Below are 27,469 nucleotides of genomic sequence, written 5' to 3'. Positions count from 1 at the left end.
TCACAATAAAAAACAATAAGGTCATATAGATCATAACACAGTCTCGCAGGTAAGTGGATTATCTTTCACTTGAAATGTTTGTGTTTTCATCCTGAAATGCGAGGTAAAGGTTGCATCACAATAATTAGGAACCGTTTCCTCGTTTCCACAGATCACTTCACTCGATTAAGATGGTCTCTTTTATTCTGGACGGCAAGGGCAGTGACTGTAACGTATTTTGCAGTATTAAACACGTATTTATACCGATTTTATCAGGTTCCGAGAATTTTTCAAAAAGAACACAAATAATGTCCTTCTCAGCTGCCATAGTTTAAACTCTTGCGTCATCAGAAAAGGCCGTTTCCGTAACAGGCAGTTTATGTTCAACCATCAAAACAGTGTGGCGGTTAGATTGACCGTGCTTTTCGACCGTCCTGACCGCAGTGTGCTAGCATCTTGTTGGAGTAGTCATGAATGCCGCTTTGAAAGAACTGCGGGACCTGCCCGCTCCCGCCAAAATCAACCTGTTTTTGCACATCACAGGCCGCCGCGCCGATGGTTACCACTTGATTGAATCGGTCTTTCAGCTCATTGACTGGCAAGACACCGTCCACCTTAGCTTGCGTGGAGACGGTCAGATCTCTCGCGAGGATCTAGCTTCTTGCGCAGGAGCAGAACTTCCCCGAGACGACCTCTGCATCCTAGCCGCTCGAGCCCTGCGACAAGCCACGGGCTGCAGTTTAGGCGCACACATCCAACTTGAAAAGCGCATCCCAGCTGAAGCGGGCTTGGGCGGCGGATCATCCGATGCGGCGACATGTCTGCTAGGCCTTAATCGCCTGTGGAATCTTAATCAGCCGCTCTCGACATTAGAACAAATTGGCCTCTCTCTAGGCGCTGATGTACCCTTCTTTCTGCGCGGCAGGAACGCCTGGGTCAGCGGCATCGGTGAGCATATCGAGCCCCTCAACGATGGCATCCTGCCTACCAGTCAGGCACTGGTCATCATCAAGCCAAAAAACGGCTTATCGACAGCAGCGATTTTTGGTCACCAAGCCTTGAAGCGCGATACGCCACATGCTATAATCGCGGTCTTTGCTGAGGATCCTTACGGCTTTGGCCGCAATGATCTCCAGGCTGTTGGGGAGCTGATCGAGCCGCAAGTGTGTCAAGCTCTTGCGGTTTTAGAGAAGCAGGGCTTGAAGCCACGTATGACAGGCTCTGGCAGCGCGGTGTTTGCGTGTTGTCCGGCTGATTTCAAGCTTGACGCAAGCTCAAACTCACTGGGATGGCAGCAAAAGGTTTGCAAGACGCTCACTGAGCATCCATTGGTTGGCTGGGCCGTTTAAATTAGCAAACTGCATGTTTTCAGGCGCTGCACTCTTGCAGTGTTCAGTGCAGGGAAATCGCCAAGTTGGTTAAGGAATCGGATTTTGGTTCCGACATTCGATGTTTCGAATCCTTCTTCCCCTGCCAAATGTATTTTGGCTGTTTGTTGTTAATTCTGATCCATCAACCACACAGTAAGCGGCCACCACAATCACTACCGTATGCATCGATTGCGTCACGAATCACATGGTCAAAACCAGGTCTGAACTCTAAAGCAGAAACGAGAAAAGCAGAAGGAACTTTGACAACTTTCTTTTTTGTATGGTGACTAGACAAGGTAAGCTTTCACAATCTTCCTTTTTCTTTAGTGCAATAAAACTCAATAAAAACACTTCCCCCTGTCCGCTCAAGCTAAATGCAAAATTTAGTTCAGATATTACTAAATTGGTGAGAAAATATTTTTGGAGAAAATGCTTGTGCAAAATGTGCCGCGCTTCATAATGTCTCCGGATGTTTGGTTATCGCACCATCTCCGACAGATGTACTAACGGTTTTTTGATGATGGGCCGCTACTACTGATGCTTTTTTATTTGCAGAGCATGATGAGCGCGTTTCGGTTAGATCTCAGCCCCCTGAAAGAGCCTCTGGGATTTATACGTGTACTGGAATGGGTACGTGCTTTCACTTATGATCTGTTATATTCTGAGTAGGTACATCAAGTTATTAGGAAAATAAAAATGACAACATTATTCTCATTATTCTCCCATTTATTAAAGCGTTTAGCTTTAAAGAAAAGCTTAAAATCTGTAATCCATTTTTTTATGTTCCTCGTGCTGTTAAATAATTTCTTAATGCAATGTTTGTTTTACTGAATCGCTTAAAGATAAAGTGTCTGTTAACAATTACTGAAGTCTTTGTTAAAATATATTTTGGTATTACTTGCCATGCATGTTATCCAGAAGAGGGTCATATACTCCGCACCCTTTTTTATTTTTTATTTTTTTTTATCAATGCACAAATATGTATCATGCACCGGATATTACTATCATACAGCTTTTAAGGTTTTTAAAACCCAAAATAAGCAATTCTTCTTTAAAAAATCCATTAAAAAGAGGAAGCACAAAGCAGTGAGACTGTGTTGGGCATTTAATGGTGATTAAAAATAAATTTTATTTCTTCATATGCTGATCTTAGTTCTGTGTAATTGTGTGCACGCTTCCTGTGGTCCCCCTTTGTACGATTCATATAAACATTCATTCATTAAACCTTTTTCTATTTACTAACTGTCTACAGATATTTGCCATTTTTGCATTTGCTACAACTGCGGGTTATTCTGGCTCTTCCAGTTTCAACGTCAAGTGCAAGAACAGTGCCAGCAAAGAAATAAATGTATCTTTCAGTTATCCTTTTAGGTAAACGCAGTATGATTAAAATACATATGAAAATCATTGTTTTTAATAAAAATATTTTCCATAATGTCTTTTTTTTTATTGTTATTTGTTACAAAGGCTCAATACCCAGAGTTACAGTGTGCCAGACTGCAAAGAGGGCACAGTGTTTAAGTATCTGACTGGAGATTATTCATCTTCCGCTGAGTTCTTTGTAGCTATTGGAGTTCTGGCTTTCCTGTACAGCACAGTTACTCTTGTGTTGTATCTGGCTTACCAGCACATCTACCGTGAATCTCCTCGAGGCCCCAGCATTGTGAGTGTGTATAGGTTCAAGATCACACTTGATCTATTTTCAGAGTTATCTGTTTTCTGTGTGTGTTCTTAAACCTCTGCTTTGTCTGTTCATGCCTTTTAAAAATCATATTCTATTTTATATTCAATGGCTGACTCAAGAATATTTTTTTACATTTTATATTATTTTTTAGAAGTTTGATTGTGCTGCTCAGACAACTTGCAAAATAGCAATACCAGCATAACCAGCATGATATTTTTCCCATATCCCCTATATATATATATATATATATATATATATATAGAAAATTTTGCAGATTGTAAGATTATAAAGAAGAGAAAAATTAACATAAGAAATACTTTTATTCAGCAAGGACACATTAAATAATAAAGAAATAATGTTAAAAAAGAATTGTTACAAATAAATGCAGTTATTTTGAACTTAATATTCATAAAAATAAACATTACAAATCAGAACATTTTAAATTTAAATAGTTATTTTAAATTGTAATAATATTTCATAATGTTACTCTTTTTTTCTGTATTCTAAACATTTGACTGGTATATTGGAATTCTAATATTATTTATAATACATTCAACTTATAATAAATATATATTTAAATTTACATGTATTACTCTCTTTAGGACCTACTGTTAACTGGGATCTTCACTTTTCTCTGGCTGGTGTGTTCATCTGCATGGGGTAAAGGCCTCACAGATGTGAAAAATTCAGTCAGTCCAAATATGCTCGTGTACTTGACTGAAGTGTGTAAACAAACAGGAAACAATTGCACTGCTGGGCACATCCCCTCAATGGGCCGCCTCAATTCCTCAGTGGTAAGAGGACTATAATGTATAGCAAAATACTAGACCCATGACATCACACATCGATAATTTAACAGAATTGCTTATGTATCCATCCTATTTTCCCATCTGCTATCCTTTGTCAGTATTTATATAATGAATTCAGAACAAGTCAAGTGAGGTTATCAATGCAAATGATGTGAATCTATGAATTTGTATAGATCTTTGGATTCCTAAACCTTATTCTGTGGGGAGGAAACTGCTGGTTCCTTTACAAGGAGACGCCATTACACAAGTCAGCCAATCAGCAAGCAGGAGCAGAACAGCCTAATTAAACAGCAGGTCACATCCACATTCATCAAGCAGGTGTTGTTGAAGTACTAAAGTGGTGCTACATAGTAACCGGTTGACTGATGTTATGGACCTGACTTGACCTGTGTCACAAATCCACCAAAGGTCCTTGCCTATAAAGTATCTCCATTCTATTCAAATATGGTCAAATTTTGATGTGCATTTTACACACTACAGCAAAGCTGTATACTTAGGGAAGGTACAAGGGCATGTTGGCAAATAAACTATTTGTATGAAGTAAACTGCATCATTCAAATCATATTTCATATCGTTAACATTACTGCAATGTTTTTGATGTCATTTGAACTTGTTAAAATAAAATTTACAGAATGTTTTTGACTCCTGTTCAGGAAAATATATTTTTAATTCAATGTATAACTTAAGTTTAATGTTCTGACGCTCCCATTTTATAACCGTTGGGGCTTAGTTTGTTTTGACCTTTTAAAATATCATCTCATCTTACTTTTTCATGTGCTTTTTGTGGTTGAAATAGCCTTTTATTAATTGAACCGTGTGCCTTATAACTTAATTAGCCTCTATTTTAGAAATGTTTACATCATACCAGGCAAGACTGTTGCTAAAATGAATTGAATGTTATTGTTTGTGTGTTTAACAAATTTGGAGGCTTACAAAAAGAGAGAATAAATAATACAAAAACATGTTTTCTTTTTATTGTGCATAGTATCATTCTTTGCCCAATACTTGTAATTTCTAATTGATTAATTAACTATAAAAAGTTATCTTTATTGTGCGTAATATCATTCTTTAGCCCACATTTTTCTGCTATAACATTCTTAGAGCAGCATTTCTGATTTATGCAGTGATAGAAAGAAGACATTGTGATTTCTCAAATAAATTGAGGAAATTTCTGGTTTGAAAACATAAAATTGTTGATTGTATTTTGTTATTATAATTTTTTTTTTCAGCCTGCATCGACCTGCCCTGGGGCTACATGAAAATTTGCCTCCCTGGCTAAATCTGTTACATTTTACATTGATTTTATGTATTATTAATGTGTATCATCCCGGATTAAACCATCTCTTCGGGTGAACCGGTTTTAAAACGTTAATACAGCAATGGCTGACCTAGATTGGCGGATTTCCATCCTTGACTTTGTAGGGCAAAGCTGGACCACTTGGCTCGACAAAGCATCCACGTCGGACGGTGAGTAAAATAATGTAGAGCTCTGGATACTTGTTTTAAACTGGTCGAGTGAACAACACAGAAATGGGTCGGTTTGAAACAGTGGCGTAGTTCCTGTGCCACCCAGAGTGGCAGCTGGCACACCTAAAAATAGATGCAGAATTATTTTTTTATAGTCTCAATAAAAAATGTTTACTAAACTTGGGCTATTGTTGTTTACTTAGAAAAGAATATATATTTTTAAATCAACCCTTTCATGCGTAAATTACAAATATTTTAACCGACCCCTTGTTTCCATGGCGACGCGTCATGGTTGTCACGTGACACACCACAGCCACTAACATGCATCCATAGACATCATATGGATGCATCGGTATTTATTTTATTTAGTTTTTAATTTTTTTATTAAAATACATACACGAACTTGCCTACCATGTCAACTATCTGATATTCCGATTCGTCGTTTAAAAACCTTTATAAATTATCTTGATCTATAACGAGATGAGCGCTGCAGTTCAGAGTCCTGTCAGCCGGATGTAACGTACAGCACTTGAATTCCCCAGTTTCTTCCGAAATACATGAATGTGTTGGCTGTTGGCTGTTGAACTGGACGAAGAATAGAGTAAACTTTATTGTTCTGCTATGTATGTCTGATATATGAATAAAACACGTCTGCAAATAACATTTGATTAGATAGTTTTTGCTGCTTCCATAGACATCAGTGTGTGTTTTACAAACTACCAATGTATTGTTTTAATAGTGATTATGTATATTTAAATATAGGAAACCGAAAATAAACACTATGTGGTTGAAAACACAGCATATTAATTGTGATATATTACAAGCGCTGTGCGTCTCTGGCTCAGTGTCAGCCAACGCGCGAAAGCTGTTTGAATCTGACAGTTCTGTGACGCTACTGAACATTCTAAATCCTACTCTCAGGGCCAGGGACACAGAAATAAGAATCCAATATACAGTATGGTGCATTAATGCTAAAAATGTTAAAATGTAATTTACATTTTAAATTATTTTTGTTAAAATATATCTGCCGACATTTGGACTGCCAACCAATCAGCAAACAGCAGCTGACTGTGACCCCAGCAGTCTATGATATAAACATAATTTTTGATTGCACATTGCTAGCTAGTAATATGTCGGAGAGCTCCTTTCTTAATTTTTTTAGCAAAAAACCTTGGCTTCGCCGGACACAAGTCCTAACCTTACACCTGATGAGGATGCTTCTCCCTCCCAGGGCCCAACATCAACAGACAGTGTTGCCAGATTGGAAATGTCCAAGTATCATATCAGAAGTTCAAAATTATTGTATTTGGAAGAAAATTATTACATTTAACATTTAACTACATTTTGACACGACCTGCAAATTACCACTAGGAGTATGGTTGGACGGAAGCAGTGCGACAAAAATACTAGCCCATAATTTTGCACAGTAATCTGACAATAAATGTGGCACACCCAGATTTTCATATGCACACCCAGAGTCTCTTTTCTGGCTACACTACTGGTTTGAAAAGAGGAGGACGACCGCGAGCCTAACAAAGAATCCTCCGGGTCCTAGCACCGCACGGGTTGCAACCATAGACAGTATAAGAAATGGACACAGCGACCCCACTGGAACTCAATTGAGACAAGTGAAGCCCATTTTTAGCGTTTTTTAGCACTTCCGTTTCTGACGCGCAGACTCAAACGAAGCTTGATGACGTCAGCAACCTGTCTGACAGATATAAATATTCTAGTAGCTGTGCGTGCAAACTGCCATCGTTAATCTTGCAGAGATGGCGAGCTTGAGCGGGGAGTTCTTTGGCGTGAGTGAGCAGGAGTAAGTATTCTGATTAATTATTTTGTATAGTATTTTAAAATGTAATGGCAGTACGCCATATTAAGTTAATTGCCTGCGAGCTTCTCCTCCTGTCTGTACGGTAATGCGACAGAGAGTCGAGTGGTTATGACGCAATCGTAAGCCTATTTTTACAAAAACTGTTTCTACGGGGCCATAATGCAACATAGAAGGTAATGGAGCCCTTTATACATTGTCGTGTGTCTTTAGAAATAAATAATGGACAAACGGAGTCTTTAAACGCCTCAGATGTAAAGTTATTCGCTGTCAAAGTGACGCCAAAATGAATGGGAGTCAATGGGTATGCTAACGCAAGTGAAGTTCTGCTACAAAATGGAGGCACGCAGCCAACTTCAACTTCCGGTCGACTTCCTTGCCCCCTGGTTGCAACTGAGCGCCAACCTCCCGCTCTCTCTCGTGAGGCCAATAAGGAAGTGACTAAAACTGCAATTCATCGACTGGCCGCTTGAGGCTGGCTGCAAAAGGGAGTCAGTCCCATAGACTCACCATGTTAAAATGCCCAACTTTACAGCAGGAAAAAACATGTTTACAGCCTGGTGCAAAAAATGATTTTGGTCTAAATAACTAATTTTGCCCTTCATGACAACTGTGAGGGGGGTGAATTTTTTATAACTCATCCGTTTAAATTATATTAAGACTTAAAGTTCTGCATAATTAAGGGTGTAGCCACTTGAGTGACATGTGGATTGGCGCTGCTGACAATGCAGTCGTGCTAGGTGGGTGTGGCTTCAGCACCTAGCTCCCGCCTTTTTGCCCATTTTGGATTGTCCGGGAGAGTCGTGCTGTGACCATAGACAGTAAAAGAAATGGACACAGCGACCCCATTGGAAGTGAAGTTCTGCTACAAGATTTCGGCACGCGGCCGACTTCAACTTCCGGTCGACTTCCTTGCCACCTGGCGGTGATGCGCTGCCAAGATGGCGACGGCCCGCTCTACACACTTTAGGCTTCAAAAACACACTTCAGAAGTGTACGGGTGCTGTCACGGACACTACGTCCATGTTTTTATACAGTCTATGGTTGCAACTTGCAATCCGACACACGGTACTTTCGGAAAAACTCCCAGGTCCTAGTGCTCCTTTTAGCTGATGAATATTCTCTTTATTAAAATGGACCGTCTTGAAAATGAGTTTGTAATGTGCCTGAACTCATTATGTAACGTTGTCGTGTTGGTTAAAGCCAAAAGATGAAGCTTACTTCAGGACAGACAGCGCGACGGGAAGTGAAGGTGGAGACGAGTCTCTGGCCACTGAACTATAATATAAATTAGCCTCTGAATCTATTTACCCACTCACAGGTTCGTACTTGATCTAGTCATCGTGAGAACATCTCATTATTATCAGATTATCATGTGGCGACAGCATTAAGAAACGCTGGGTGGATATTATCCTTTACAATAGCCAGTAATCAAGAGGCATCTTCACATCAAACTGCCCTTGCTTTGACTTTTTTGTTGTTGTTTTTTTTACATTACATCTTTATATGGAATACTGAGTTGGTCTCTCTCCATCTATCTTACTTATTAACTGATTAGTAATAAGAATACAATTTCTAATTTAATTCAGGAAATGACACAAATTAATTAATGCAGTGAACTGTGGCTATTAGAAGTGGGAACACTGCTTTGATGTTTGACATGATGTCTAAAGCAGTTCTCAACCTGGGGACCACGGCCATCCAGAAGGCCTCAGCAAACTTTTAAGAGAACAGTCCAGAGTCTACAGTGATGACCCAGACATGAACTTGACATCAACCACCTTCACAGTTGTACAGCCCATTCTGGACGAACAGAAAACCACTTTAAGATGTTAGAACTAGAGCTAAACATGGCTTAAAATGTGTAAAAAATAATGTTATGTTGAATATATAATATTTATATATAATATTTTCCGGACTATAAGTCACACTGGTTTGGCTGGTCCTGCGACTTAAAGTCAGGTGCGACTTATTTATCAAAATTAATTTGACATGAACCGAGAGAAATAAACCAAGAGAAATGAACCAATAGAAAACATTACCGTCTACAGCCGCGAGAGGGCGCTCTATGCTGCCAGAGATGCTGCTCAGTGCTCCTGTAGTCTACACCGAAGACATAGAGCACCCTCTCGTGGCTGTAGACGGTAAAGTTTTTTCTTGGTTCTTGGTTCTTAATAAATGCGACTTATAGGCTAGTGCCACTTATATATGTTTTTTTCCTCATCATGACGTATTTTGGGACTGATGCGACTTATACTTAGGTGCGACTTATAGTCCGAAAAATACGGTAGTCCAGCAACATGTAAAAGGACGTCACAATTGCGGTTAAAATTCATCAGTAAACTTTTTTTTTTATTTTTTTTTAACCATAGTGTGTAGAGGTCTCACTAATGTGGATATCATTTCATACCAACCTCCTAATTTGACTTGGTCAACCTCTAACATATAGCTTACAATGAGTATGTTCTAGTATGATATATATAACAGTATAGGATATAGTAATAGTATTATTCTACCTACAGAATATACATTTTCATCAAATTTTACCAAGTTGATACATAGACCCTGTGCAGCTTTTTAATTTATCCCCTAAACAGATTCTGATCTATTACAGAATATACAGTTCAATTAATTGCAGTTAGTTATTTTTAACGTATATAATGTATGACACTTGAAAGGAGTGTGTGTCAGTGGGACTGGACTTTGCTTTGTGTTTCATTTCCTTTTTGATGGTCTGTTTGTTTTCACTGCCTCTTTTAGGGTCTTCTCTGGAAGAGTGCAGCAAAAATAAGGAGAAACTGATGGAAACCATGACTTTTAAGAAAGGCGGTGAGGAGGCGTTTGTTAGGCTTGTGAGTTATTGCCACACATAAAAACATTTTTCTTGCCGTCACAGACATGTCGATATATGGCCACTGCCCAGCACGTGATGACTTCTTCCTGGTGGTTTGCAGCCACTGTGGGCAGGTGGTGAAGCCACAGGTGTTTGAGAAGCATTGTGAGTGTCGTCATGACCTCTTCAGCAAGCTTTATGACACCCCATCCAACTGCTCTCCCAAACGACCCCAACAGGAGAGACCCTCTTCCCAACGTCAAGGCAGCAGGCACCGGGTGGCTGGACCCCAACGAGTACCACCACCTCATTCTCCCCACCAGACACATTCCAAAGCACAGCCTGAAGGACCCAGGTGAGGAGGACTGAAGTGCAGTTTAACTTGATCTTACACATCCACTGTTTATTCCAGTGTCATTTCATCCCAGTGTTGTTTTCCAGTCTTCAGCAGGTGGATAAAGTTTCCCATGAAACCCCTCCAACACCTCTACATTTTAATAACTCTTCTATTCTCAGGTCTACAGTTCTGCATTCTGTGATTTATATAATGGAGACAGATGCTTTCAAACTTATTTGATAGTTAAACAGGACATTTATCTGAATGTGTGTGTTATATATAGCTTGTGTGTGCTATATGTATATAGCTTTATTTGTTTTATTTCAGCTTTTTATTTCAGTTTCTCAATTTTTTGTTTTAGTTAACACTGGAGGGGTGAAATGTGTGTGTATATATATATATATATATATATATATATATATATATATATATTAGGGGTGTAACGGTTCACAAAATTCACGGTTCGGTTCGATACGATACACTGATGTCACGGTTCGGTTCGGTTCGGTTCGATACGTTTTAGATACAGCAAAATGTAAAAACATCTCAACTTTTCAGAATGCCGCAAGGGCACCGCGGGTCATGTGACAAGAACTAACCAATCAGCTTCATCCTTTCCCGTAACAACGTTGAGAGCTCAGCCAAGATGAAGGATCAGCTGATCATAGTTGTATATGGATTGCAATTTTGAAATAAATTTAGTAGCAGAGCTACTGCAAGCGATTTTTAGAGCTGCAAATCCATTTATCCTTCGCTGAAATTTCCGCGTCTCATGGAGAGAGCACGTCATTGTTGCTTAGCAAAGACAGACGCCTCATGAGCGCTTCTGCCCAAGCGCTTTGGAAAGGAGGAGAAAGACGCGCTTAGCGTTTTCCATGCGTTTTTAGGCACGATATGTGAACGGCCCCTAAGGCGCTCGCTCACTCAGCACGCGCTGAAGGCTCGTTGCAAAATGTCGAATGCCTTTAACAGACCAGAAATATAAGATCCTAAAATAACCAACAGGTCTGGTGTTTGGGTTGGATTCCCTGTAAGCTATAGTTTCTAAATGCTGCAGGGATAGTTTGCTGCGTGCATGTTTCTCCTTTTTTTCGTCTTTTCCCAGATAGTACTGACGCATATATCCCAGATATTCCCGCTGGTGTTTTTTTTTTTTTTTTTTTTTATTCCCACTGGTGTACCCTGTCATGTTGCAGATGCGACATACCGTTGTTTTTTTATCCACCACTCTCTTGCCATCACCATTATAGCTTAAAGGGAATCCAAAGTGCACCCAAACACCAGACCTGTTGGTTATTGGAGGATCTTCTCATTTCTAGTCTGTTAAACGCATTGGCTATTTTGCAACGAGCCTTCAGCGCGTACTGAGTGAGCGAGCGCCTGCTGAGTAGCCTAACATAAACATATAAGATGGTGTTTTTTTCTTCTTCGGGAGTGTCAGGGGCGTTGCCTGTTACGTTGTTTGGGTTATTGGGCTACCTTGTTGAACGCATATCATTATATTTCTCTCTCTCTCTCTCTTTTTTTTTTTTTTTCAAATATAATTAATTAGTCCAACGAACCGTTCGGTATACATAATGCGTACCGCGTACCGAACCGAAAGCGTCGTACCGAACGGTTCAATACGAATACGCGTATCGTTACACCCCTAATATATATATATATATATATATATATATATATATATATATATATATATATATATATATATATTAGGGGTGTAACGATATATATACGTATCGTTACACCCCTAATATATATATATATATATATATATATATATATATATATATATATATATATATATATATATATATATATATATATATATATATTAGGGGTGTAACGATACGCGTATTCGTATTGAACCGTTCGGTACGACGCTTTCGGTTCGGTACGCGGTACGCATTATGTATACCGAACGGTTCGTTGGACTAATTCATTATATTAAAAAAAAAAAAAAAAAAAAAAAAAAAAAAAAAAAGAGAAATATAATGATATGCGTTCAACAAGGTAGCCCAATAACCCAAACGACGTAACAGGCAACGCCCCTGACACTCCCGAAGAAGAAAAAAACACCAACTTATATGTTTATGTTAGGCTACTCAGCAGGCGCTCGCTCACTCAGTACGCGCTGAAGGCTCGTTGCAAAATGGCCAATGTGTTTAACATACCAGAAAAAAGAAGATCCTCCAGTAACCAACAGGTCTGGTGTTTGGGTGCACTTTGGATTCCCTTTAAGCTATAATGGTGATGGCAAGAGAGTGGTGGATAAAAAAACAACGGTATGTCGCATCTGCAACATGACAGGGTACACCAGCGGGAATACAAAAAAAAAAAAAAAAAAAAAAAAAACACCAGCGGGAATACTTGAAACATGTCAACTCATTTACGCTGACATCACCTTATTGTGTCAGTATCTGGGAAAAGACGAAACAAGCACGCAACAAACTATCCCTGCAGCATTTAGACACCGGTATTATAGCTTACAGGGAATCCAAAGTGCACCCACACCAGACCTGTTGGTTATTTTAGGATCTTATATTTCTGGTCTGTTAAATGCATTAGACATTTTGCAACGAGCCTTCAGCGCGTGCTGAGTGAGCGAGCGCCTTAGGGGCCGTTCACATATCGCGCCTAAAAACGCGTGGAAAACGCTAAGCGCGTCTTTCTCCTCCTTTCCAAAGCGCTCGGGCAGAAGCGCTCATGAGGCGTCTGTCTTTGCTAAGCAACAATGACTTGCTCTCTCCATGAACCGCGGAAATTTCAGCGAATGATAAATGGATTTGCAAGCTCTAAAAATCGCTTGCAGTAGCTCTGCTACTAAATTTATTTCAAAATTGCAATCCATATACAACTGTGAACAGCTGTTCCTTCATCTTGGCTGAGTTTTCAACGTTGTTACGGGAAAGGATGAAGCTGATTGGTTAGTTCTTGTCACATGACCCGCGGTGCGCTTGCAGCATTCTGAAAAGTTGAGATGTTTTTACATTTTGCTGTATCTAAAACGTACCGAACCGAACCGAACCGTGACATCAGTGTATCGTATCGAACCGAACCGTGAATTTTGTGAACCGTTACACCCCTAATATATATATTTATTCTGAATGTATTTAAAACATTTAAAGCATACTTTAAACAGCATTTTATAATAGGTTATGTAAATGATTGGTTTAATTTCTATATTATCATAATTGTTGTACATGAAGTGAAAAAAAATAGTGGTCATTTACAGTATCTAAAACTAATTTTTGTTGTATTTATTTATTTGTTGGTTGTTGTTTTTTTAACTACCCAAATTAAATGGCTTTTAGGCTGTATGATTCATCTAATGTGAGCGCTTTTACAATGTTGCATGATTGGACGAGTCCTATTGATTTCATTAGGCGTAAAACAAAAAGATGAAAGATGAAAATACTGAGTGCACCTTTAAGTGCTGGTAGCATGCATTTTTAAGTGATGTGTTAAATAATAACCTAAGTTAACTTTATCTGTATGTATGCATGTGTGTGTGTGTTTTGTTTACTGCATTTCTATGTGAATGCATGCATTTGTGAATGACCTGCAAACTGAATATAGAAATACCTCAAGACCTTCCATATGCTGCTAAACGGACTGTCAGATAATAATAGACTCTGAAATAAATATGCCAACACTTTTCTGTTGTCTTGCTTTTTATGAACTGAGCTGCGTCATCTCACCACTAGATGACACTAAAAAGCTAGATACCTCTATTTTATTCAGACAGGCCAAAAGGGTCATTTTTTTGTTTGTTGTGCTGGATGATAAAACAGTGGTTGTGTACTTCAGCATGGATGCTTGCAAAGATCAGTTTACAGATGTCCTTGTAGAAAGAGCCTAGTGAGTGGAGCTTTAAAAGATAAAAATTGTGGCACGTTGTCAATTTAACAGAAAATAATTTGATCTCCTCTCTCAGGGCAAGTATTTAATTTATACTAGTCCATTAATATAACCCTAGCGATAATTAATCTTCTGTAAATATAGCCGATTCCTAATTAAAGTGTTAATTTCAAAGACTCTGTGTATAATGTGTATAACTGTAAAATAATGTTATTGTGGAAACTAATGGTTCATGCAACTACAGGTTGCTTTAGATAAATAGTATCAGCTAAATGTAAACTAACACATTTTGTATGTTTGATTGGACAAAAAGCATAAAAAAACAATCAAAAGCAGTCGATTTAATTTTTTTTATTCACTTTTATATTAATGATAAATAATACTTCTCATAAGTACTTCCATGTGGCACTCATCAGTCTCATTTTTGACATTCAGACTAAATAAGCTTTTACATTAAGGCCTCTAGCTCTAATACTGGACCCGAAAACATTTCTATTCTTGCTTTCATACACTAGTAACGATGGCTGAGACTTTAGATCTCAAACGATTTAGGGTTCACACAGATTTTTTTGCAGCATGTATGTATATCAGGATGCTTGCTTACCAAGAATTGGTACGGCTATTCTTCATTATTGAGATACTAGTGGATTTGTGTTCGTCTGCTTCGGTTTTTATGTTTTTTGGGGGGGTACTCAAATCTAGAAGTTCTAGACTTAGTCACAACTAACTATCAAAGGCTGTTGATATTGTTACTTATTTTGAATTCTGTTCATCTAGATTAATAAGATTCTTAATGTTAGTAAAAAAACAGAAGGGACTTGATTTAGTCTCTAGTAGCCTACCACATACCTCTAGCACCACATTTTTAAGGCCGTTCATATAAAAAATGATAACTGTAGCAATAAATCTATTATGTCCACATTAACAAAATGTTGTGATTGTTATATAAGGTATAAATTCCTACCATATCATTTCTCTGTGCCAATAATGTTCAAGTTGTGGTTTGGACTCCACTGTTCTCAGAGAATTAGAATGATTATTACAGCTTTCTAGTTATTATTTTAGTAATCGTCCTTGTTGTGAATGGGCCTTTAAACTTGTACTAAAACAAACAGTTTTGAGACTTAACATTTGCACAAGTGCTTCTAATGTTGTTTTGACATTCTGAGAGGCTGCAAGTCAACAAATCAAAATAACTTGTGCTTTTCCTGCAATAAATTTTGCCTTTTTTGGCTATAGGGTATGTTAACCAATAGCCACAGCTCGCATTTTATTCATCAAATTTGCACTCAATCTTGCATTCAATCCATTCTAGTTTTACCACTCACTTTCCACGATCCAATCAATTTCCCGGCCCCCAACTCTTTTTTTTTTCTTGTTTAATATTATGTTTTACCCAGTCTGATTAAAAAAGTAAAATGGGCTGTGAATGGCAATTCACGTTGACTTGGAGTTGAATTTTCTAATTAATGCAACAGAGTTTGGGGCTTAGATACAGTCTTCTTGAGATTTCATTTACTGACATAAAAATTACAAAACTCAATTTATGTGCCTAAATAACAACATACAATAGACAAATAGATGATCAGATTTCAAAATACATGACAGAGAAAGACCTTTACAGTCAGTGTTATTAAAACAGGTTTACCAATATCCTATAGTCACAAGTGGAATCTAGACAACTGTATAGGAACAACAATACACAGAAGAACAAGGAATTAATTCAGTCTCTTTGGAACCTTAAGGGGAAAATAACTACCTAAAATGACACGATCTCATAAACAAACAAACGCAACGCTGTTTGCACATACAAAAGCACTGATGTACTGTTAAATGCTGAGTAATGAACAGTGGTCTTTCACAAGAGCTCTGCTCATAGCAAAATAGCCAAGGACACACAGTCCAAAAGAACACAAACAACGGGCGAAAAGCTGCTGGATGTGGTTAAGGGAGAGCATTTGGCTTTTCTGTCTCTTTGCGAACCACAGAGATCTCAGGCCTCCTCCCACAGCGCTCGTGATGGTAAGGCCTTTCCCTCCCCTCCACACTAATTTTGGATTGCAGCTGGAGAGACATATAAGAGACCGTGACCGCCCATGACTGCAGTCTGCCATAGCTGCTATTATCTGTCATTCCCTCTCCCTGAGATAATACTATTTGTGAGTTCATCCAACTATCAAACATTTAATAGCTTCACCCACTCCCTCGCTCGCAAAACAGGATGTAATTATGATGTTACTAGGGCAAGAGGCCGGAGGAAACTAAAATTGCTCCCGCTGATCCCAACCAGACCCTGTTCTAAATACCTGGTTATGGTTAACATGTGAGATGATTCCGATTTCTTTTCCGGAACAGAAGAATGGAAGGGCCATTCCCAGTATTTAGTGTTCTAGAGACGGCTATGTTGCGGTGCACTGGACGTCTAAATCCACAAATGTTTTTTTAACATCATTGATTGGTGTTCTAGAACAGTTCACCAGGACAATGTTGAGATCTGCTTGGAATGTATCTAGTCACATCTTCCTTGAGCACAGCCAACAAGCTTTACGCATTATGATTCATAGCAGTCTCTTTAAATTCCTATAGCACTGTATATGCAAATATAATATTGGTCTTTGAGAGATCACTGTACGCCTGTAATAATTTAGAATACCAGAACATGAAGGGGATTCGGCTAATCAGCTTCATACTTGATTTTTCATTAATTCAGAAAATGTATTTAAATTATAATGGTTCAAGTTAAAAAAAAAAAAAATGTTTAAATCCCTCAGCCTTTGGCTTTTTATCTGATGAAGGTTACCTCCACACTTCAAGGACTTAAAAAAATGACATCCATTCTGACAAAGAATGAGTCAGCACTGCTTCCAACCACCACAAGTGCAAATGAACGCAGGGTGAGAAGAGGTCTGAGTATCCGAAACTGTTTTAGCAGTTGAATCCAAGCTCAAATCATCCTTGCTTTAGAGATGAGAGTGCAGGCAGATGGGACATGTCATTCTATTAAAAGATTGTATTAGCATTTTGTTTATATGTCAATCCCTGGTTGTCATTGGCAGATGAGCTCAAGCGACTGAAAATGCATGCTTTATACATTGAAAAGCTGCTGTATTTAAATATAGTTTCATATAAATGGATCTGTGTAAGTTCTTAAGAGTTCTGTTTTATATTGGTATCCAATATTTAAACTTACAAAATTAGTGTTCCTGTAGCTCAAATGGTAGAGCATTGCGCTACCAAGCACAAGGTTGGGGGTTTGATTCCCTGGGAACACATGATAGCTAAAAATTGATAGCCTGAATGCACTGTAAGTCGCTTTGGATAAAAGCTTCTGCTAAATGCTAAAGTTTAATTTAAATTTAAATGAAATTGGACTTAAAGAGTCTAGATTTAAACAACAATTTGAGTTTTACAAGGATATTTTTTTTTTCCATTGCCATTTACTGTATAGGTTGAGGAAGTTTCATGTAAGTGACCATTTAATGCTCAGTTTACAGTTTGACTGTCATTCAAAGCAGCTTCTAACGTTCCATAAAAAACAGATACTTGTCCATCATTTTCCTGCGATTACTCTCAAATGCTATTGTGCATTGCTTTCCTCTGCAGTGACCAACTGCATATGGCTTCACATAAAGTGGTAAGGTTGGTCAGTTAGCATAAAATGTGGTAAATATGATTAGCTACAAGGGCTTCATTCAATGCTATATTCTTAACATTAGCGGTCTGCAAAGCTCATGCTTATGATGTGATTATATAGAGGATTTATTAATGTTCTAATCTCTGTCAACCTAGCTTCCTAACGTGATCACTGAGAAATCGCAAAATGCATTTGTTGTTCACCCAGACTACCTCTAGTCATACTTAGTGGGCTTAAACTCACAGGAACACTCCAACTTTAGATTCCATTAATATGGCAAGACCTTTTCACAGTATATACTTAATTGCTACAGATTAAAATGCTGGAAAGGTTTTGCAGAAACAGGCGAAGACTGAGGATGGCAAAATGTGTATTTTAGTCTCTTAATCCGAGAACGCCACAACAAAGAACTGTCTCTAGCCAAAAATACACCTTCCCTCAGACTACAATGGGAGTATCAGAAAAGACTGAACTAATCGAGTCTGCCACCGATTTCTTCCGTTTTCCTTTTCGCTTCATGGCCTCCTCATCCACTTCTTCCTCTCCATTAGGATTCACCTTTCCGTTCTGTCCCTGTAAGTCCTTGGGGTCTATGAAGGCCACATGCCTGTTGAGATCTGCTTTGGTTGCCATATCCTCATGCGTTGGGGTGGCGCTGAGCATGGATGAGTGGATGCTGTCTTCATGATGGTTCTTTTTGCCCTGGTCAGGACAGCAGAAGCAACGACAGGGCGTCAGGTACAGATAGATAAGAACCAAGACCACGCTGGCCAAGCAGCCCACCAAAGTGGTGTAAGCGGTGTTGAGGGTCTCGCTGTTGCCACTGAGGGTGCAATTGTGGACTTTGACCACCACATAGAGAGTTTCGTTGAGGTATTCACTCACGGCAAAGCAAGTGTACACACCTGAGTCCTCAGGTCGTATCGATTTTATCTGAAGGTTGCCGTCTTTCAGAGGCACAATGCTCTGGTTATCGTAAGGAGACACCACTATGTTTCCAGGTAGCACCCAAGTCTTGGTCATGTTCCGATGTCTGGTATCACAGCTGAGGATGAGCGTTTGCTCCAAATAAGCTTCTTGGTCAGTTTCTTTAAACGTGCTGCAGTTCATATGAGTGTTGAGATCGTACAAATGCAGCACCCGTTTATCCGGGCCAGGATGCACGCAGGTGTGGTCGTCCTTGAAGTCCACAGCTGAATTGAGCCGTCGGATATACCAATGAGTCATCAAACTGTACAGCTGGCAGTCACAGATAAGGGTGTTGTTGTGGAAGTACAACCCATTCTTGATCCAGGCCGGCAGTGCCTGGAGGTCTTGAATGGGGAGAACTTTGATCCGATTGGAAGACAAGTCCAACAGGCTCAGCTTGTTCAGTCGGTTCTTGTCCTTGAGGAGCTCCAGGGGGAAGCGGGACACCAGGTTCTGGCTCAGGTAGAGCTTCTGCAGGCTGTTGAGGCCTGAGAAGGCTGTGCGGTCGATCTGCGAGATGTGGTTGTTGTAGAGCAGAAGAACCTCTAGATCTACCAGTGGCTCAAAAATAAACTCGTCCAGCTGTCGCAGATTATTCGATGACAGATCCATGTAGCGCAATTGCTTTACGAAAACAAATGCCTCAGAAGAGATGAACGACAAACCGTTGTGGCTGAGCAAGAGGTTGTGGAGGTTGGGAAGTTTGTGCTTGGTCCATTGCGCGCGAAGTCCAGTTATCTCGTTAAAACTAATGTCAAGCACAGCTGTGTAGTTGGGCAAGTCGGATGGAACCATTGTCAAGTTCATCTTGGAGCAGCTGACGATGTTGCTGGCGCATATGCACATTTTGTGACAATTCAGCAACGATCCTCTGGACCTGGGGATCAGTGCAAAAATAAAGTAAAAGCAGGCAGCCCACCTAATGCACCACTTTATGGAAAGGGGCATTTCTGACACGCAGTTAAAATGTAGATGTAGCGCAAGTCATGAAATCCTCTTCAGTAATGTGGCTGTGTAAATCCTTTCCACACTGTTTGGAGGAACAGCTTGTGGGACTGATGACACAAATTTAGCGCTACAAGACAAAAAGAAACAAAAGTGATTTATTTTTTTTATGTACTTTTTCTAGAAACTATCTATCTCAAATTGCTAACCTGTTTAGACCCACTGTCTGATTTTTTTTTTTTTTTTTTTTTTTAACCAAATCACAGAATTTTTAGATTTCTACAGATTAAATGTTTAATACACAGGAGGTTGTGTACTTGTAGGAGTTGTGGAATTGAAGAAAAAAAATCTGAGCTGGTTGCAGAATTAGTGCAGGTTTGAGAGGACGATACATATAAGTGTACAAACTTGGCTATATAAATTATATTCAGTAGTTCATCTTACACTAATATAATATAATATTACCTCAACCGTAGAATAATCATTAAAAACATCCCACTTTTTGACTCTATGGCCAAGTTTATGGTTGGTAAAAACTGTTTTAGAACATGTTAGCTGGTAAAAGCAGGCAGAGCGTCTTTGACCAACAACAAACCAGCTACCATCTGGTCAAAAGGTTGTCAAAATAGTCTCTGCTACATGGTAGCTGGTAAAGGAGCTTACGCCAAATAATGATCATCAATTACAAACCATTGTGGATTTCCAATAAGGTTTTTAAGTAGAAATAAATCACGTTCATGTCTTGTGTTCCTTGGAACATAGTTTGGGTCTGAACGGGTTACAGTAACATGAATGAATGTGAAAACAGTATTGTCAGGACAAGCGCGCACTTAACGTGCACAACCTATACAAAAGAAGCTCTGACTTGTTCATTCAGATTGGAGAGCGTGGTCCACATGGCGGTACCTAAATGAACAACAACAACATGTTTTATTCATTATTTTATTTATTTATTTTTGTTATCATGCCAATGAAAAAGGCTAATTTGTGCACCGCGCAAAACTCATTTAAGTGTTAAGATCTCGGTGTTATGGCCTCTACAGAGTCAACGTGGTGTAGCATTGCACCATTTGCCGTATGCATGCAGTAATCCATGATTTTAATTGGATAAGATTTACACAGTCCCAAAATCCGCATAAATATATTTACCTTCAATACTGTCGTGCCTATAATGTAATTTCAAAGTAAAACATTGTCTCTTTTCATCAATTTCACATCACAGCATTGTGACACGTTTTTCCCATTTAAAGAAAAGAAAAACGGGAACGACGAGGAAGAGGTGTAAGACGTGCCGTCTTCAGAGAGACTGAAAATAAAACGTTTCCAGCACGATCGCAGAGCGACAAATGATGGCAGACACACTGATAGAGCTTAACACATGCAAGAATAAAATTACGTTAAGAAATAGACTCAACGACATATCTCAGTACTAACCTTGAGATGTATCACCATATAGACACATAAATCCCTTTAGAAAATCCATTTCCTAAGCAGCGCCACAGCTTTCATATGATGCAGTGTGACTGAACGTATGTAAATAAGCCAGCCGCAGCGCGCGCACCTCAGACCAGCAGCAGCAGCAGCAGTGTCTCTTCATGGGCGCATGATCAGACCTGCACACACACACACACGCACACACACACACACACACACAACGGTTCCTATTGGAGCACTTGAGTCTGTGTCCGCATAGACAAAACATCCGTGAAGAAGATTACAAAAAAAAAAGAAAGATTTTTTTCAGCCATAGCCTACTGGAAGCCTGCTCTCGTTTTGATTTACAATCTATTTAATTTGAATCTTTTTTCAGCTGAATATATTAACATAGTATTTTATAAAATGATTACACATCTATCTATCTATCTATCTATCTATCTATCTATCTATCTATCTATCTATCTATCTATCTATCTATCTATCTATCTATCTATCTATCTATCTATCTATCTATCTATCTATCTATCCATCCATCCATCTGTCTATTTGAGCTTATACTGGTGGTGTATTTTAGAACATGATAGCTGGAAACAGGCTAATGACCAGCTTATAACCACTAAGCCACCTATCATGTTCCAAAACACAGAGTAAATATCTTAATTTTCTGACAAGCATGAAGCAATTGAAGGGGAAGGGGGTGATAATCAAATACATATTTCTTTGCTTTTATGCTTTTATGTTCGATTTTATGTAATAGTTAAAAAAAACAACAACTGTTTTATCATTTGAATCCATATGTTATGGCTACAATAAGGTTCCATTAGTTATCAAATTGACTAACATTAACAGTAACACTTTGTAATAGGGAACATATTTTTTAACTATAACTTATAAACTTATAACTAATAAACAGCCAATATGCCAATAATGTGAATGCTAATAATATGCATGCTAATAAGCAGCTAGTGAGAAGTGGTCCTTAAAATAAAGTGTTACCATATTAATCAACAATGAGCGATACATTTGTTAATGTTAATAAAAATGCAACTGATCATTGTTAGTCCATGTTTGCTTAAGTTAGTTAAATAATATTAACAAATACAACTTTTGATTTTAACCTCTTAAGACCCAGCGGCCTCATATGAGGACATTATATTTTTGTGAATATTTTTGAGACTGTACATGTTACAGGATGTCCTGTACAGAGCACATTCAGGGCTTTTCAGAGATACCAAATGACTGGAGATTTCACCATGACCACTCCCTTTCCTTGGTCTTCAAAAATGTCGGAAATTAGTTTAGCGGCACTCTCATGGAAATATGATATTTTGTAATTCTCATTTAAATCTGTCTACTTTTTAAACTGTGTGTCATAAATCAACATCTCAGGAAAATGTTATGGGGTTTCAAATCAAAATATGACTTTCTGTTACGAAACAGGGCATTGATTTCATACATGTCCTTATATGAGGCTCTAATATTGTATATTGCTTTCTGGGTAATTTTTCATAAATAACTCTCTACAATTGCACTTTATAACAAGATTCCATTCATTCCATTCAAAACTTACCCAGAGAGCAATATACAATATTAGAGCCTTTAAACAGTAAATACATAATATGTAAGTAAAAGACACTTGTAACAAACATCAAGTAATAATTTCTTATGCAAGAGAGAAAGCGTAATTGAGAGTAGGCGACAGGCTGAAACTGATGCTTCTGCAGGTTTGTAATTGCAACCTTGAATACCTTATTGCATTAATCTGGTCTTTAATTACTTGCTTTCTCCTTTTGTCTCTTATATCCCATGAATAAAATTCTCTGAATGCATCAACATGCTACAGTACCTAGAAATGCCAATAAATAATTCCACAACTAGTGACTAATTTGCTAGACGCATTTTAGCTCTGACTGATATCTGATACTGATATTTTAGCTGGTCTAAATTAATAGCATGAATCAGGTTGATTTGGAAGGTAATTGTGTCCATTTGGAGGAGAGTATATTGGCTAAATTCATGTTCAATAGCCGATGACATTGAAAACCTGCAAAATGGCATTAGGCTCTCCTTCTGTCATTTTCATAAATCTCAGAGCCATTGAACAAAGGTGATCACAGTAGGTGGGCTGGAGATGTTGCAAAACTAAAGGATTAATCCATACAATCCTCAATAATTCAATCTCCAATTATCTAGAACATCCCAAATGCACAAAGATCTTCTCATTTAAGGATTGTACTGTCTATATTGATTATAACTGTAATGAGGGCACTCTTAAAAATAAAGGTTTTAATTGGCAGTGATGGTTTCATGAAGAACTTTTAAAATCCATGGAACCTTTCCATTGAACAAAAGTCAAGTCAAGTCGATTATAGGAAAACAGTGTTTCAATAATGCAAAATGACAGTTAAAGGCAGTTCATCATTGAATTCAGTGATGTCATCTCTGTTCAGTTTAAATAGTGTCTGTGCATTTGTTTGCGATCAAGTCAACAATATCGCTGTAGATGAAGTGATAAGGTATTTTTTTAATGGAAAATGTTTCTTTAGATTACTAAAATTTTCTTCAAACTAAGAAAACACAGTTCTTTAAAGACCTGTTCAAAGGTTCTTTAGGAAACCAAAAATGGTTCCTCCATTGCATTGCTACAAAACTTTTCTTTCTGAAAATGTCTCAGTGTTTTTTCATGATCATTCATGTTGTTTTGGACCCTATTGACTTTCATTATGGAGCTTTGGCAGGAAGGGGTTGTAGACATTTTGAACAATCAGAATTATATAAAACATCTTATTTTTTCATTCCACAGTCATACAAGTTTGGCATGACATGAGATGGCATAAGTAACGACTGAATTAATTTTTTTTTTTGTAAAACCTAAATAAAATGAAGATATATGGAAAAAAATATATAATGCAATTTTAACATGTTTACTGTATGTACCCAAGACCATAATGATAAAAAAAAAATAAAAAATACATTTAGTCTATTAGCTGTTACTTGGGTCATAAAGACCAGGGTTGAGTTAAAGGGAAAACTAACAGCAGAATATGAATATGTCAAACACAAACCATACATGGACATGGACAGATATGAGTCACTTATGCAATTAAACCTGCTAGAAATTTATAGGTGATACTGAACAGATCCACAAGGATCCAATCACAGTCATCCTCAGGCTCCAGATTGGGCCTGAGACTGAACATCCATCAGCTTCTTCATTAGCCCAGATGAACTGCAAAATTCTGTGTGTTTTTGCAGTCACTTCCTTGCATAATTAACCATAGTAAAATATCTGGCAGACGCCAGCTGCAGTCCAGTGTGTTTGTGCTCAGAATCATTAATGTTCTGTTGGACTCCTGCTCCTGCTGTGGAGCGAACAGTGTTGCCTGGCAACTGTTGTGGTTTTACATGAGCCGTGGCAGTTGGGTTGCGCACCCTCTGATTGTTATTGGGATGTCTGCTTAGCCGGGGTTTACCAGGGAGAAGGACAACAGATATAGTGCGAACAAGGCAGAAAGTGAAGTGTTCCTTTTATTAATGTTAATGAATGGAATCTTGTTATAAAGTGCAATTGTAAATAGTTATTTATGAAAACGTACCCAGAGAGCAGTGGGTAATATATATATGAGAAAGAAAACTGCTGTTGATATGGCAAGTCACAATATAGGATGCTCACTACTTGATTATAAAGAGAGGGATATTGTCTTTCCTTTTCTGTTCATGCTTCACAACAATTACTCATCCCTCCAACGCTATGCAATGCTAAATAGACAAATGGATCCCCTGTGTTGTCTCCACAATGGTAAACAGAGCTGTAGTCAGTGTCTGTGCTCCACCTGGCTGATACATGCAGATGGTAAACACGTTCTCTGGTCTCATGCAGGTGCGTTTGATATCAGTTGTGGTATAAACACAGCAGAACTTGAGTTTGAAAGGATCAGTAAAAGAGTTAAATGATGAAAATTCCACATCTAAGTTCACATCACTCAAAATCAAGTTTAAAATCTCACTCTATTTGCATTTTTTCTTATTTTAAGTAAACTTAAAACATGCTAGAACCTTGGCGGGGTAAAAAAAACTATCTTATGCTGACCAAAGCTGCATGTTTCTTATTAAAAATACAGTAAACAAAATATTGTTAAATATTATTACAATTTAAAATTATAGTTAACAAAATAATTTTTAAATGTTATTTATTCCTGTGATTGCGAAGCCGATTTTTTTAGCAGTCACATGATCCTTCAGAAATCATTCTAATATGCCAAACAATGAGAAATGTTCCTATTTGCCGATAGGAACATTTCTGATTGTTATCAATGCTGAAAACAGTTGTGCTGCTTAATATTTTTGTGGACACCATTAAACAGTTTTCTCAATAATCTTTGACGAATAACAAGTTCAAAAGGACTGCATTGTTAAGTAATTGAAACAGAAGTCTTTTGTAACAGTATATATGTCATTACTGTCAGTTTTAATTGGTGCAATGTCTCGGCTGAATAAAATATTAATCTTTCCTTCCAAACGATGCATTCTAGACACATTCTCTGAAAATGAGGTCTTATTTTCTTAAACAATTTTCCTTCTCAAGTAAATTATCTAGTTTTCAGGATGTTCTATTAATCATTGGCATAATATGTTTTGTTAAATAAGCTTGTTGCTTTTCAGCAAGTGAAGGCACAGGAACAACAGTCAATGTAAAGTGAATAATACATTACTCTTAAAATGCTGGTTATTTATAACATAATTAGACTAACAAGTGTAACAATAGAGGAGCAGGTGGTTTATTCATGGAGGCAGTTCCTCTTCTGGAGTATTTGCGTTCAGCTTCCAGGGGGAGAGTTCAGTCAATAAGCAGCTAAATGATCCAGAATTATCTGTTACTTCAGTGTATATCTGCAGGGATTTGGTCTTTCTTTAGTGCATTGATGGATTCAGAGCCTTTCATGCTATTGGCTTTGTCAACTCCTCTAAGAGGTCTTGGCTTAGATGAGGTCTTCGCTTCATGATGGTTCAAAGTGCACTTAAAAACCCAAGGAGCGGCTAATGCTTGTGCATTCAAATATTCTAGCACATCTTCCTAAGTATTCTCTACTTATTGATGACAAACTTTAATTACAATGATCATAAAGGCTTTTTTGAGTTTGTGTTAAATAATCAATCCCAGGATGAATTTGTCAAACAGAAACACATGCAGCTACAACTTTTTCAATTACATCACAATATTCCAAGGGTTAATGCAAAAGGGTACACCAATGATAATTCAGATTTTGTTCTTGTTTTATGGATGAACAGCACTATGAGGGCTCATTAGTCAGCACAGACAGGAAGTTGCCCGCATGCTCAGCTAATAACTAAGATTTGTTTAAACAGCTGGAGAGAATTTCCCCTTGCTTTTTGGACCTAGCTCTTATCACTGGTAAGAGACTGTCCCTCTGTCTGAGTAGGCTGCTTCAAAGACACACTGCCAAAAGATTTTTACTGAGAGAGACACACTGCTAGACTAAGTTCACTCTCCCACTCATCTCTTGTTCAGTCAGTATAGTTGTGCTGCAAGCATATGTGAAAATAAACATTTCCCTTAATGAGTCTCAGGCTAATGTTCTCTAGGTCAGCAGGGAGAGAATATTTCTAAGCCAAAGCTGTTGTTTTAAGCCTTTTATGATCAACTATAGCACTGTTGGCAGACAGTGTAGCATTAGAATGCTAGTAGTGTTGGAGCTATTGCATTGTGGGCAGAGCTCTAACAGCACTTCGGGCCATCTAAGACCAAGTCCTAATCCAAATAGGATGTTTCCATTGGCTTTTGGGTTATTGCAGAAAATGGGTTCTGCGAACAGCAACATTGATGATTCTTATAGGTTTTGTTAATTATGATAATCTCCACAAAGGAACTTTTGTTAATTGTGAAGCCTAAATTCAATAGTCAGCAGTAAAATACTAATCATAGGCTATAAACAAACTATACACAGTTGTGTGACGTCAACATCACAATCACTAAACCCCAACAACAAATTTTTTCAGTCTTTCTTTAAAAACATTTTCCCTGAAAATTGGAGATAGAATAGCTTACAAGAGAGTGATTATAAACACGAAAAAGTGCTTTGAAAGCGGACCAGAGTAGGTAAAGAGTATGAATTTTTCTCCCCTTGTTTAATTGTAGCTGGGCTTACCTGTCTGCAACATTTGCAGTCTGCAAAAGCCGTTGTCCTGGAGTATTTAAGAGTTACAAATACTGTGATAATGAAAGCAGAATTACCTTCTAGCCTGGGAATGTGAGATTTTACAGGAAAGGAATTACATTTGCTCATGGGAGAAT

General features: G+C 38.1%; 3 protein-coding genes across 5 annotated transcripts; 2 read left to right on the top strand and 1 right to left on the bottom strand.

The window, feature by feature from the left end:
* The first annotated feature begins 449 nt into the window (after positions 1-449).
* LOC128018138 (4-diphosphocytidyl-2-C-methyl-D-erythritol kinase-like) lies at positions 450-1,328 on the top strand. Its single transcript, XM_052603499.1, has one exon. It carries the CDS (start codon positions 450-452, stop codon positions 1,326-1,328), a length of 879 nt encoding a protein of 292 aa, XP_052459459.1.
* Positions 1,329-1,496: 168 nt separating this feature from the next.
* LOC128018646 (synaptophysin-like) lies at positions 1,497-4,804 on the top strand. Its single transcript, XM_052604285.1, has 6 exons — positions 1,497-1,645; positions 1,905-1,979; positions 2,602-2,720; positions 2,817-3,012; positions 3,636-3,827; positions 4,016-4,804. The coding sequence occupies exons 2-6, from the start codon at positions 1,908-1,910 to the stop codon at positions 4,127-4,129; spliced, it is 693 nt and encodes a 230-aa protein (XP_052460245.1). The 5' UTR covers positions 1,497-1,645; positions 1,905-1,907; the 3' UTR covers positions 4,130-4,804.
* A 12,124-nt stretch (positions 4,805-16,928) lies between these two features.
* LOC128018645 (amphoterin-induced protein 1) lies at positions 16,929-21,357 on the bottom strand. 3 transcript variants are annotated; one of them, XM_052604284.1, is made up of 3 exons: positions 21,154-21,357; positions 20,564-20,625; positions 16,929-19,849 (listed from the first exon to the last, which is right to left on the bottom strand). In XM_052604284.1, the coding sequence occupies exon 3, from the start codon at positions 19,720-19,722 to the stop codon at positions 18,244-18,246; it is 1,479 nt and encodes a 492-aa protein (XP_052460244.1). In that variant the 5' UTR covers positions 19,723-19,849; positions 20,564-20,625; positions 21,154-21,357; the 3' UTR covers positions 16,929-18,243. The 3 variants fall into 3 exon arrangements, with proteins under 3 accessions (XP_052460244.1, XP_052460243.1, XP_052460242.1); XM_052604283.1 differs by having other exon boundaries at positions 20,585-20,625; XM_052604282.1 differs by lacking the exon at positions 20,564-20,625.
* Between the last annotated feature and the right edge of the window lie 6,112 nt (positions 21,358-27,469).

The sequence above is a fragment of the Carassius gibelio genome, chromosome A8, assembly GCF_023724105.1.
Source record: "Carassius gibelio isolate Cgi1373 ecotype wild population from Czech Republic chromosome A8, carGib1.2-hapl.c, whole genome shotgun sequence".
In the NCBI taxonomy this organism is placed as follows: domain Eukaryota; kingdom Metazoa; phylum Chordata; class Actinopteri; order Cypriniformes; family Cyprinidae; genus Carassius; species Carassius gibelio.
Note: the sequence above shows the minus strand (reverse complement) of the source record. Positions and strands in the feature narration are given on the sequence as shown.

Coding starts and splice junctions, on each gene's coding strand:
- LOC128018645 (XM_052604284.1), bottom strand. CDS start 19,722: ATGCCCCTTTCCATAAAGTGGTGCATTAGGTGGGCTGCCTGCTTTTAC.
- LOC128018646 (XM_052604285.1), top strand. CDS start 1,908: ATGATGAGCGCGTTTCGGTTAGATCTCAGCCCCCTGAAAGAGCCTCTG. Junction 1,980..2,601: donor TTATACGTGTACTGGAATGG/GTACGTGCTTTC, acceptor AACTGTCTACAG/ATATTTGCCATTTTTGCATT. Junction 3,013..3,635: donor CTCCTCGAGGCCCCAGCATT/GTGAGTGTGTAT, acceptor TACTCTCTTTAG/GACCTACTGTTAACTGGGAT.
- LOC128018138 (XM_052603499.1), top strand. CDS start 450: ATGAATGCCGCTTTGAAAGAACTGCGGGACCTGCCCGCTCCCGCCAAA.